At 41.0% G+C, this 12,391-nt stretch overlaps 1 protein-coding gene across 4 annotated transcripts in view; it reads right to left on the bottom strand.

The window, feature by feature from the left end:
• TRAPPC3L (trafficking protein particle complex subunit 3L) overlaps positions 1 to 12,391 on the bottom strand; it is a 63,033-nt gene that overhangs the window by 38,908 nt on the left and 11,734 nt on the right. The window contains exons 1-2 of one of the 4 annotated variants that reach the window (XM_007521041.2): positions 8,522 to 8,753; positions 2,707 to 2,804 (exon numbers count right to left, since the gene is read on the bottom strand). In XM_007521041.2, coding sequence (XP_007521103.1) covers positions 2,707 to 2,804; positions 8,522 to 8,563 — 140 coding nt within the window. In that variant the 5' untranslated portion in view covers positions 8,564 to 8,753. Of the gene's footprint in view, positions 1 to 801; positions 921 to 2,706; positions 2,805 to 8,428; positions 8,448 to 8,521; positions 8,754 to 12,391 lie in introns of those variants that run through there. The other 3 variants (XM_060190597.1, XM_060190595.1, XM_060190596.1) reach the window with 3 other exon arrangements.

Raw genomic sequence — 12,391 nt, 5'->3', positions numbered from 1 at the left:
AGTGAGCGCCTTATTTAGCCCCCTGTCATAGAAGCAGAGAACAATGTATATAGGAAATATTAACTGGTTTCTCCCAAGCATTGGAGTGGGGCTAGAATCAAGGCTGGCCCAAAAGTGAGAGAGTGAATTCAAATTAAAGGTTGATGTCTGGGGAGATAGCAGAACAGTTACACAAAAGGTTTTTATGCCTGAGGCTCTGAGGTCCCAGCACCACCATGAGCCAGAGCTAAGCAGTGCTCTGTTATCTCTCATTGTATCTTTCTATCTCTTTCTCACTAAAATGAAATAAATAAAATATTTTTAAAGAAGAAACAGAAGTGGTACATAGTGGTACATTTACAAAATGTTCAGCTGCAGTTCCCTCTAAGAAGCAGAAATTAGGGGGGACTTTTGGAGGTGGGGCTATGAGCAGCAGAAGATCTGTTTCTCTCCTCTCCTCTCCTCTTCTCTCCTCCCCTCCCCTCCCCTCCCCTCCCCTCCTCTCCCCTCCCCTCCTCTCCCCTCCCCTTCTCTCCCCTCCCCTCCCCTCCTCTCCCCTCTCCTCCCCTCTCTTCTCCTGGATCAACTAGAAATACCAAAGGAGACCACCTGGGACCCAAACAAGACAGGACTAGAACGACTTCAGGAACCCACCAAATCACCGGTGAGTGCAAACACGTGTGGCTGGTGACAGAGAGGAGCCTAGGGAAAGATTAAGCGGCTGGTAACAGTCCGGCAGTTTATCAGTTGAGACACCACCTCTAGTCTGTTCCACCAACAAGGGGACAGCTAAAGGGAGGAGAGGACTCCCCTGAGACTCACCAAGCGCAGCTCTGAGTCTCCATTGCTACTGCCTTCAGAATCTGGAGCAGCTGCAGAGAGGCCCTGGGCTGACACCAGGGGACAGAGAAATAACCAGGAAACTCAGGAGAAGACCTATACCTTGGTGGCATAGCATTGGGGCTATGAAAGTATCTTTGCATAACCACTGGATTATCTCTGCCACACCCTGCTTTATCTCTTGGTCAGGAGTCAGTGATTAAGCTAAGAAGCCTACTTATAGTTTAAAAGCCCTCAGGCAGGGGAGTCAAGTGGTAGCGCAGCAGGTTAAATGTACATGGCACAAAGAGAAAGGACTGGTGTAAGGATCCCAGTTCCAGCCTCCGGCTCCCCATCTGCAGAGGAGTCGCTTCATAGGTGGTGAAGCAGGTCTGCAGGTGTCTGTCTTTCTCTCCCCCCTCTCTGTCTTCCCCTCCTCTCTCCATTTCTCTCTGTCCTATCCAACAACAAGGGCAACAAAAGGGAACAAATAAATATAAAAAAATAAAAATAAAAAGCCCTCAGGCTCCCATAGCCTACAGGGAAGAAAAAGCACAAAAGAGGCTTTTAAGCCACTCAGCTCCAAATCAGGGATTAAAATACTATTGAAACAGCTGTTAACTTCCACCACTGTGAACCCTTTAAATTACCTTACTTAGACACAAGCCCATCCAGGCAATAGTGATCAGTAATTGGAAAAGTACTGAGAGAGGGACCTCATAACATAATATATAAAATGGTTAAACCAACCAGAAGAAATATTGGAAAAATGAACCAGGACAAGAATCCAGCTAAAAGCCCCCTCCCAAAGGGTGAAGCACAAAATAATGATGTCAACTTCCAAACACTAGCTAAGGAAATAATCACAGGAGTGAGTAAAGAGTTTGAAAGAATCATCATCAGAAATACAGAAACAACAAATGAGAGTATGGAAGAAAACCTGAATTATCTCAAGGTTATCAGAGAGCTGAAAGCTGAAATAGCTGAGCTAAGAACACAACTAGCTGAACAAGCTAAAACAGTATCAGAACAGGGTAACAAAATAGATGAACTCCAGAAAACAGTAGAGGGGAGAGAGAATAGAAACAATGAGGCTGAAGACAGAATTAGCAAGATTGAGGATGAATTAGAGACAACTAAAAAAGAAGAGATCTCAAAAAGAGATTAAGAGGTTGAGAACACATGTTACAATGCCAGAGGACCTGGGTTCAAGCCCCCGGCCCCACCTACAAAGGGAAAGCTTTGCAAGTGATGAAGCAGTGCTGCAGGTGTCTCTCTGTCTCTCTCCCTCTCTATCACCCCTCCCTCTTGATTTCTGGCTGTCTCTATCCAATAAATAAAACTAATAAATCTTAAAAAAGAGATATTAAGAGACACTGAAAACAACAACAGAGACCTATGGGGTGACTTCAAAAGGAGCAGAAATTAATTAATTGTTCCAGAGTCACTTTTATTACTGTTGTTCCTGTTTGTTTTTCAGATGGCCAGAAGAATTCTTTTGTTTTCCACATGAAAACATAACCAGCTGTTCAGATAGAGAATGACTTCAAGGCTGGTCTTTATGCTTTGTGCCACATGTGCTTAACCCACTACGCTACCGCCTAGGCCCCTGAAGTTTTTTTCTTTATACTTAGGAATAATGAGTACCTATACATTCCTTGTAGAATTCTAAAATAGGCCCTATTGGGGGAGCAAATTACAAATAAAAATCAGCATAGTTTGGGTTTAGTTGAGCACAGATAGACTGGGAATATGGGAAGCAAGATGCACAGAGCTCCAGTCAATCCATTTAAAAGTCTCCAATGGGCTGGTGAAATGGCTTCCTCCATCTGGAGCAAGAGGAGTAGACAAACAAAGCAGAGAATGTTAAGAAACAATGTGTATTTCACAACGAAGATATCTACTTACATTTTATCTAAGTATTTGTTCACATCTTCATCTTTCTCATAATCCTTACAGAGTTGGGCAACTAGAGCTCCATAGGTGAGGACAAAGAGATCTTTGTTCTGGAGAAAAAAGAAGGAAAGAAGGAAAGAAAGAAAGAAAGGAAGGAAGGAAGAAAGGAAGAGAAAAAAGGGTGGTTTCATATTATAGGCAAAGTTACATGAAATCCATTATTCTAACTCTTTTATTTTTAAAAAATCTTATTGCTGAAGAAGTCTTTGACATCACCTGCTCCTTATTTCTAGCTTCCTACTAATACTGTAAGGATTTTCACTTTTGAAAACATTGTACTCACGTGTAGCTAAATTGCTGGGATTCCAAGGAAAAAGATGTGAAAAGAAATAAATTCCTAAATGGAAGAACATCCTTCTATATATTTCCTCAGTTTATATGACTTGCAACACAGTTTCATTGAGAAAGTTTAAAGAAATCTGCTAACCTCAACTAGGGAGGTTGCACAGGAGTAGAATTCAGGACTCACAAGCACAAGGCCCTGAGTTTGATCTCCGGTACTATATACGGTATTGATTCTCTAGTTCTCTCTACCTCTCTCTTGTTAATAAATAACTTTTTTTAGGAGCCAGGTGGTGGCGCACCTGATTTAGTGCAACTGTTACAATGCACAAGGACCCAGGTTCAAGCCCCCAGTCCCCACCTGCAGAGGGGAAGCTTCACAAGTGGTGAAGCAGTGCTACAGGTGTCTCTCTATCTCCCCCCTTTCCTCTCAATTTCTGACTGTCTCTATCAAATAAATAAATAAAGATAATTAAAACATTTTTTAAAATAACTTTTTCCTCCTTTTAAAAAAAACTAATTTTTATTACCTTTATTTACTGGATGGGGACAGTCAGAAATCAAGAGGGCAGGGGAAGACAAAGAAACAGACAACTGTAACACTGCTTCACCACTTATAAAGCTTTCCCCCTGCAGATGGGGACTGGGGTCTCAAACCTGAGTTCTTGCACTGAGTTCATGTGCAGTCAGCCAGGTGCACCACCACCTGACCCCAATAAATAAGTATGTCCTTAGAAAATGCTTATGAAATGACCTGAAAGGTGGTGAAATATATATACTGTTAGATTCTCGTACATAGGGATCTTAAGTTTAATCCCTGGCAACACATATACCAGAATGATGCTGTGGTTCTCACTTTCTCTCCCCCATCTCATTCTCTCATTAATAAGTAAATAATATTCTTTAAAATGCCTGCTAATGTAAATTGTCATTGCTCTAAAATAGCCTCTAGCATATGCCAACCATCTTTTAGTTACAAAGAGTAACTGGGTGAAGATTCTCATGAGTCTGCACAATGCCTGATGGGTCCCAGATCTGCGAGAGACCATCAACATGGACTCAGCCACACCATTAAGACTGTGAAGGTTTTTTTCTTTCTGTTTTTTTTTTTTCTCCAGGGTTATTGCTGGGGCTTGGTGCCTGCACTACGAATCCACTGCTTCTGGAGGCTATTTTTTTCCCCTTTGTTGCCCTTGTTGTTTATTTTTTTTTTGTTACTATTGTTGTTGTTACTGTTGTTGTTGGATAGGACAGTGAGAAATAGAAAGAGGACAGTGTTGGTATGCTTCTAGTTCTGCTTCTGGGATCCCTTCTGTTACATTGCTTGACGTTATGGTCTATTTACATGGTCATTCTGTTACATTGGTTTGGTCTCACTCCCCCGCCTCTGGGAGATTTTGGTTTAGTCTTTGCCTTTTGGCTTCTTGCTTCTCCCTGCCCCCTATCCTACATACTTCCTGGGTTCCTGACACTGCTGCTGGAGGAGAAGGATGCAGAACAAATTTGAGTTGTGATTAGATTAGTTTTTTGAACTGTTCGCTCATGAATAAAGAAGTACTGCTTCTCTGCTCAGCCATGTGTCCTCTGGTCATCTGTCTCCCACTGCGAAGCTAGCCCAACATACGGCGCACCAACGTGGGACCTGACCTGCGCATCCCCTAGATAAGTGAAGACGTTTGGCTACCTATCCATTATGGGCTGCTTTTCTACTTGTGAAGAGGTTTCCAAAGGCCTCTGCCCTTTCTTCATGAGACTGTTTCTCTGTTTCTGGAACATTTCACTCTGAGCCACACTCTGGTTTCTGCCCACTGCCCACCTGCAGGAACCTGCTCGCTGCTGTGGGGCTCGGGGCAGGGCTTGGAGACGTGCTGCCACCACCGCTGCTGCTGCAGCCTCAGGAGCTGGGAGCAGGGTGGCGGGCATGGTGGGCAGAGCTGCAGTCCATCCTGGCTCCCGCCCCAGGGCGCCTCGGCCTGCACCTTCTGCATGGCCAGCCCGCCTGCCCTCCTGCAGATCCCGGACCACCTGGAGACCGCGGGCTCCCTGCTGGGACTGGGTCCCCTGGCTGAGATCCCCAGCTCGGCTCTGAAGGCAGAGGAGCTAGAATACGCAGAGATCTGTACAGTGATCATAACCTGCAATTCCTGGAGCTGAAGTTGGGCAAGAAGCCACTGCCGGACAACACACCCCCCCAACAACTAAGATAATACAGATCTAAATTTGTATTTAAAATGACATGTCTTCATAACAAAAGTTTTCTCCTTGTGTATTGAAGACCATGTTTATGTGTGTGTTTGAAGTTTGGTAAACATTAACTTTAAGGTTAAAAATGTAATTTTAAGGCTACATTCTTACCAGGCAAAGTTAAATAAAAAAGGTTTTCAACATAATTCTCATAAAGGTAAAATTAACTTACATTTAAAGTCTGAGGTAAAAATTAGTTAAAAATCAATATATTTTAACTAACTTGGTCTAAAAAAACCTGTGCACACCTAGGGTGTGTCTCCATCTTATACTGGTGTAATAAAGGTAAAAAAGGACATTATTGATATGTAAAGCTCTCAAATACCTTCTCAATTAGAAACAGTGGACTGCACAATGGTTATGCTAATGATTCTCATGCTGAGGCTCTAGCAGTGGTTCTTTGCCTCACCACATTTTATTGCACTTAGATTTTTTAGGAGCCTTGAAATGAAATGAAAAAGACCTTCCAAATTTATAAAGATACTTAAACCAATTATAATCATCAAGTTATCAATTGTGGTAAACTTCTAACCTGCTACAAGTTTTGTTTCATAGTAAGTGAATTGCAGTTGTCAAGTTCTCTACAGAAAAGTGGAATTCCAGCGGCTGACCATCCTCATGCAACAATTCACCCCCCGGCAATTCTTCAGTGGACATCTGCTTTGAACTGGCACTTCTATCGGACTTACTGGTACACAACATTACAGTAGCTTCCCTTTATGCTGCTGGGTTTCTCAAAGACTCTGACTGCAGCCAGCTGCCATGGGACTCTATAGGCCATACCCTCCCTTCTTGCTAGGTAATGCCCACAGAGTTAGGAAACACCCGTGGAGAAAAGAAAAGCCCACAGAGGCAGGAAATGTCCTTTAGCTTAATAAAAGCCTTGCCCACAGAGGCAAGAAACGCCCCCCTCAGGCCTTCCCTTGGCATCACACTGGATCTTGTTGCTTGCTTACTTGTTCCTCCATGTTTGTGCCAGTTTCTTTTTAAAAAATGCCTGTATGATATAGGTTTCTGTTCACCCCACACTCCTGATACTATGGTCAATTAGTTAAAAAGAAAAGGGGGAATTGTTGGTATGCTTCTAGTTCTGCTTCTGGGATCCCTTCTGTTACATTGCTTGACATTGTGGTCTCTTTACATGGTCATTCTGTTACATTGGTTTGGTCTCACTCCCCCTGCCTCCGGGAGATTTTGGTTTAGTCCTTGCTAGTTTTGCACTTCTTGCTTCTCCCCGCCCCCTATCCTACATACTTCCTGGGTTCCTGACACTGCTACAGGAGGAAAGAGATGGAGGAAAGAATTGTGCGGTGATTAGATTAGATTAGATTAGATTAGTTTTTTGAATCGTTCGCTTGTGAATAAAGAAATATTACTTCTCCGCTCAGCCATGTGTCCTTGGTCATCTGTCTACCGCTGCGAAGCTAGCGTGGCATACTGAACTCTGAAGTTTGAATGACAGGACAGGAAGACAGAGAGGGAGAGAGAAAGAGAGACACCTGCAGACCTGCTTCACTGCCCGTGAAGTGACCCCCCTGTAGGTGGGGAGCCAGAGGCTCAAACTGGGTTCCCTACGATTGTCCTTGTGCTTTGTGCCATATGTGCTTAAGCCACTGCGCTGCCGCCCAGGCCCCTGAAGTTTTTTTCTTTATACTTAGGAATAATGAGTATTTGTACATTCCTTATAGAATTCTAAAATAGGCCCTATTGGGGGAGTAAATTACAAATAAAAATCAGCATAGTTTGGGTTTGGTTGAGCACAGATAGACTGGAAAGATGGGAAGCAAGATGCACAGAGATCCAGTCAATCCATTTAAGAGTCTCCAATGGGCTGGTGAAATGGCTCCCTCCATTTGTACAGTGTGTGGCTTGGCCACCCAGCTTCCAGTCTGCCCCCACCATACTGGAGGAAGTTTTATTGGGGTGGTCTCTTTCACTTATTCACTCACTCTACCTCTTATTTTTCTATCTCTGTTAAAAAGAAAAAAGAACAAAGAATGTATATTATATTATATTACATATATAGGCTTCTGTAATAGACCACAGTTCCACTGAAGTTTCAGCCTGAATTACTTTTACTGACACCTATCTTGGGAAAATGTGGAACTATATTCCTGTCACAACAACAATCATGGAAATCAATATTTCCTCAATAATGTGATATTGAAGTTGAAGTTTGCTTTTATTAAATACAGTTGAAGAAAAACTAACAAACAAAACAACCAAAACCAACCAACCAGACAAAACAAAACAACTCAGTTCTACATAGGAGGGAATAGGAGCTCAGAAGGAATGAAATTTGCCAAATGGTTAGCACAACTTCCAAAACTCTAAGAGAAGATTAAAGAGGGGGCCTGGTATGCACAAGGACCTGGGCTCACACCCAGGTCCCACCTGTAGGGGAGGCTTCACAAGTGATAAAGTAGTGCTTTCTTTCTCTCTACCTCTCTGTTTCTTCTTCCTTCTCAATTACTCTCTTTGTTCTCTACAAATGGTTAGGGAGAAAGAGAGACTCCTAAAGAGGAGTATTTATTTAAATCTAATGTACATATATTTACATATTTAATAACTAAAATTAAAATATTAACAAGGAATAGTAGCACATACTAAGTACAGTGAAGACCACTTACATTTAAGGCTAAGATATATATCATATGTGTATATTACACACACACATATGTAAATTATTTATTTTCATCTGAAAGCCAGAAAAAGAAATAGAACTTTGAACCTCTGGGGCATCAAACGTCTGAGTGCACTAACTATGCTATATCTGATCCTAGAAGATACATTTTTTAAAGACAATATTTTCATGCTGGGTTTTTAACAATCTTTCCCTCTTTAATTTAACATATAATCAACTATTACCTATATATAAATACACATATATAAAACTTCCTATATTATGAATCATGAAGTACAGCAAATTATGAGTATAAAATGCAAAACATTGCTAAATATATCCTGGCAGAGACCAAAAAAAGTCAGTATTTTTTTTAGCTATGGTTATTAAAGAAGACCCTAAAACATGTGTAGAGAACTGGTTATCCTGTTATGTATATGAGCTAATTATAACTATCCCCAAATGTACCCTTTATTATTCACTTCACTAAGCACTCTTTTGCTCCACTAAAAAAAGTCTACTCACTGTGTCATCTTTCAAAATCAGAAATCACAGAAGAAAACATTTTCTCTGAAGCAGGAAACAATTTCTTTGAGGATATATGTTTAAAGCTCTTACTATTTTGTGGTTTTCTGTTCTTCTTGGTGCAGAACGTGACATGGTGCAAGGTAGATGAAGAATGTGAGTTTGGGTTTCTTTTCTTTGGCCTTTTATCTTCTTTCAAGAAGTATCAGTCTCCCCCCCACACACACACCCTTTTGTTTTGTTTTCGGTAAGCTCTTCTTCCTTTTGAGGAATGAGTGCTATTCTACTGCGTTTGCTCTTTGCTGAATCAAAGAACATAAACAGGAAGGTTTGGTAGTAGCGTAAGTGTTGCTTCCCTGATGGGGAAGAGTTGTAATCTAGATGCAAACTGTTAGTGCGAAGTTGAGCCAGAAGTGTCAACTACTGAAAATTCTGCAGCCCAGGGGAGTATAAGAGTGTTGTTTTGCTTTCATGCCAAGATATTGTTTTAAAAATCACAAACAGAAACCATCACAATTCAGAATAGAACAAAATGTTAGCATTAGTCACTCTATGTATTGATTGTTGTGAATTTGAAACTGGGAGCAGCTATCTATACTCAGAAAACCTTGGGGTTAGACCTAATCAACCACTCTAATGGGTCATATGCAATGAGTATCACAGACCTTCATCTCTTGTAATAAAAAAGTAAACAGACCCAGTAACTTTTTATATAAGCAGCACTTTTGAGAAATGACAGAAATTAAACACTTATTTTGGTTGATCAAAATGGTTGTTCTACTGTTGAATAATGTATCAGTTAAATAATGATTCTGGCACAGAAAGTATGTCCTTAATGTCCATACTTTTTTCCTCCTTTTGACACCAGAGCTATTGTTGAGATTTAGTGCTTGCATGATAGTTGCAGTACTCCCAGACGCCTTTTTTTTTTTCTTTTTGATAAAGGGTGAGTCGAAGAGAGAAAGGAGGAGGAAGAGGGAAATAGAGAAAAGGAGAAGCATTGTTCTGCTGCTTCTGAAGCTTCCCTCTTGCAGGTGGGAACTGGGGGCTTAAACCCAGGTCCCTGTGCATGCTGATGCAAGCTCTCAACAAGGTGCACTACCACCAGAGTCTCTTAGCTTTCTTCTTAACTTCCCTGAGACATTAGATATTTTTAATAGCTATTTATTTAACTTAATAAATAATTAAAGAAAATACCAAAAACCCTCTCATCTTGACAACTGCAGGGTTCAAAGTCAAGACTGTGTGCAAAATAAAAGTATAAAAATTTAGTTTAAGAAAAGTGGTTTCTTTGGAGTTGGGCGGTAGTGCAGCAGGTTAAGCGCAGGTGGCGCAAAGCGCAAGGACCAGCGTAAGGATCCCAGGGAGTCACTTCACAGGCAATGAAGCAGGTCTGCAGGTGTCTGTCTTTCTTTCCCCCTCTCTGTCTTCCCCTCCTCTCTCCATTTCTCTCTGTCCTATCCAACAACAACAACAACAATAAACATGGCATCACTAACAATAATAACTACAACAACAATAAAAGCAACAAAGGCAAAAAAAGGAAATAAATATTTTAAAATCTTAAAAAAAGAAAAATGGTTTCCTTCTTACAGATGAAATAAATTAGCTCTAATTGTTCTGGAAAATTCTTGCTAAAAAGCAACAAACTTCTGAGACTTTAAATAGTGTGATGTTGTTGAAAGCCCTAGGAGAATTTGGAAAGATCAGGCTAAGCTGTAGTTCCACCACTTACTGGCTGTGACCTTAGACAAGCCATTTTATTAGTCTATGGCACAGTTTCCACATCTGCCAAGTGGCAATAATGATACCCACACCATAGAATACTTGTGAGTATTAAAGAGATAATGTGTGCTATAAAACACATTAGAATGCACATTATAAACACTAATTACCATAGTTTACTCTTGAAGGTATTTTCATTAGTACCTATGATCTGCTGATACATATTCCATTCTCAGGAAAGTAAGTTTTGCTTGGTTGTGGGGGTAGACAGAAGTTTTTAGTGGCCACTTAATAAAAGCTTATATTGATATAAATGTTTCCATGTATAACATAATGCTCAATTGTCTTTATCTAATTTTTAATTCAACTATAATCTATGAAGTTGTCAGTACTGTAATCATTACCATTTTATAAGCTAGGAACCTAAAATTCAGAGAGATTAGGAAATTAGCTGGATAATAACAAGATTTGAGCTAGGTTTGCTGATCCCAAATAATTTTTTTTATTAAAACATTATAATTATGTGAACACAAAATATTTTGAGATAGAACTGAGGTGTGGGGAGATCAAGGAAATTGCATGTGTTCACACATAGATGAGAATGCCTTTACTGCCAATAAATAAATCTATATTCCTTGCCAAAAATTCCATTAAAAAATCTACTAATGTGCACCTGATAGGATAGTATGCTGGTGGGCTCAGTTTTTGGAGTGAGAGGAGTTGTAGTTCCAAGATCTGGACAAGTTTCCCCAAGGAAAAATGGAAAAAGTCTATGTACTAGATGGGAGGAGTCAAGTCTACCTAAACTGTAATCACGGTCATATAGTAACTTCAGTACTACTGTAAGAATTCAGAATGATTGGTGCATTAAAAAAAAAAAACTAGTATAGCCATGGACCCTTTGGAATATAACTAAAATATACTTACTAGCTACCTACAAAATGGAGGAACCCCCCCCAACTCTTCATCTGCACTATTCCAGCCTTTAGGTTCATGACTGTTCAACAATTTGTTTGGCTTTGCATGTTAACTCTCTTTTCAGCTACCAGGTTCCAGATGCTAGCATGAGGCCAACCAGACTTCCCTGGACAGACAACCCCACCAATGTGTCCTGGAGCTCCGCTTCCCCAGAGCCCTTCCCCACTAGGGAAAGAGAAAGACAGGCTGGGAGTATGGATCGACCTGTCAATGCCCATGTTCATCGGGTAAGCAACTAGAGAAGCCACACCTTCCACCTTCTACATCCCACAATGACCTTGGGTCCATACTCCCAGAGGGTTAAAGAATAGGAAAGCTATCAGGCGAGGGGATGGGATACGGAGATCTGGTGGTGAGAATTGTGTGGAGTTGTACCCCTCTTATCCTATGGTTTAGTCAATGTTTCCTTTTTCTGAAAAAAAAAAAAAAAAATCCTCTTTTTCCTTACTTATGGATGTTCCTTGTATCAAGCCAGGATTTTAGAGCTTAAAGAAGTTACTGTCACTGCCATTCAAGGACACAGTCTTCAGAAGTATAGCTCTAAGCACTGGCATTGAGAACAGTGGTTTGCATCACACATATGATGGTGTCACTTCCATCAGGGACACCATCATAAGCCCTTTTGCTAGCCTCACCATAAAGCAACAATGGTGGGGACTGCCCCAGTTTCTGAAGGGAGGCTGGGTCATCCTGTCCTGCCATTCTAGGAAGACTGATCTTAAAATGAGTGCAGCCTGCAATGTTGCCAGCTGTGGCCATGAACTGTGAGCTCTGACCAATAGGGACTCAGAGGAAACACAGGCTCGAGAGTCTAATGCTTTATCCACTGGGCAGCCTCCCGACCACGGAAACATAGGCTCTTGTGTTAAATGTATATGGGCCCTGGATCAAGTGGATGAAGTAAACTGTTAATTTTATTTATAGATTTTTTTTCCAAGAATGGGAGCTACTCTCTGTCCTAATCCAACTTTCTAGCCCTTTTTTCTACTCGGATACCATTTTCTCAGACAATATTTTTGTCCAATTCCATGGTAGGTATTAAACTCAAGCAAAACTAACTGTGGGCCACTTGGAACATGCTTAGAATGGACTTCCTCCTAGCTTTCTTCCACCCTAAGATCCCTAATTTCATCTGCTCTGTTCCTACTTGTTGTTTCCTGTTCACAATTTTGTCCCGTTTTGTATCTTGCTGCTGAAACGAAAAAATAGATGAACACAGAGTATATACTCGCCTGATTCCCCCTGTGTAGGTATTTGAAT

Source organism: Erinaceus europaeus, chromosome 4 (assembly GCF_950295315.1).
Source record: "Erinaceus europaeus chromosome 4, mEriEur2.1, whole genome shotgun sequence".
Taxonomy (NCBI): domain Eukaryota; kingdom Metazoa; phylum Chordata; class Mammalia; order Eulipotyphla; family Erinaceidae; genus Erinaceus; species Erinaceus europaeus.
This window is presented reverse-complemented; position numbering and strand designations above follow the sequence as displayed.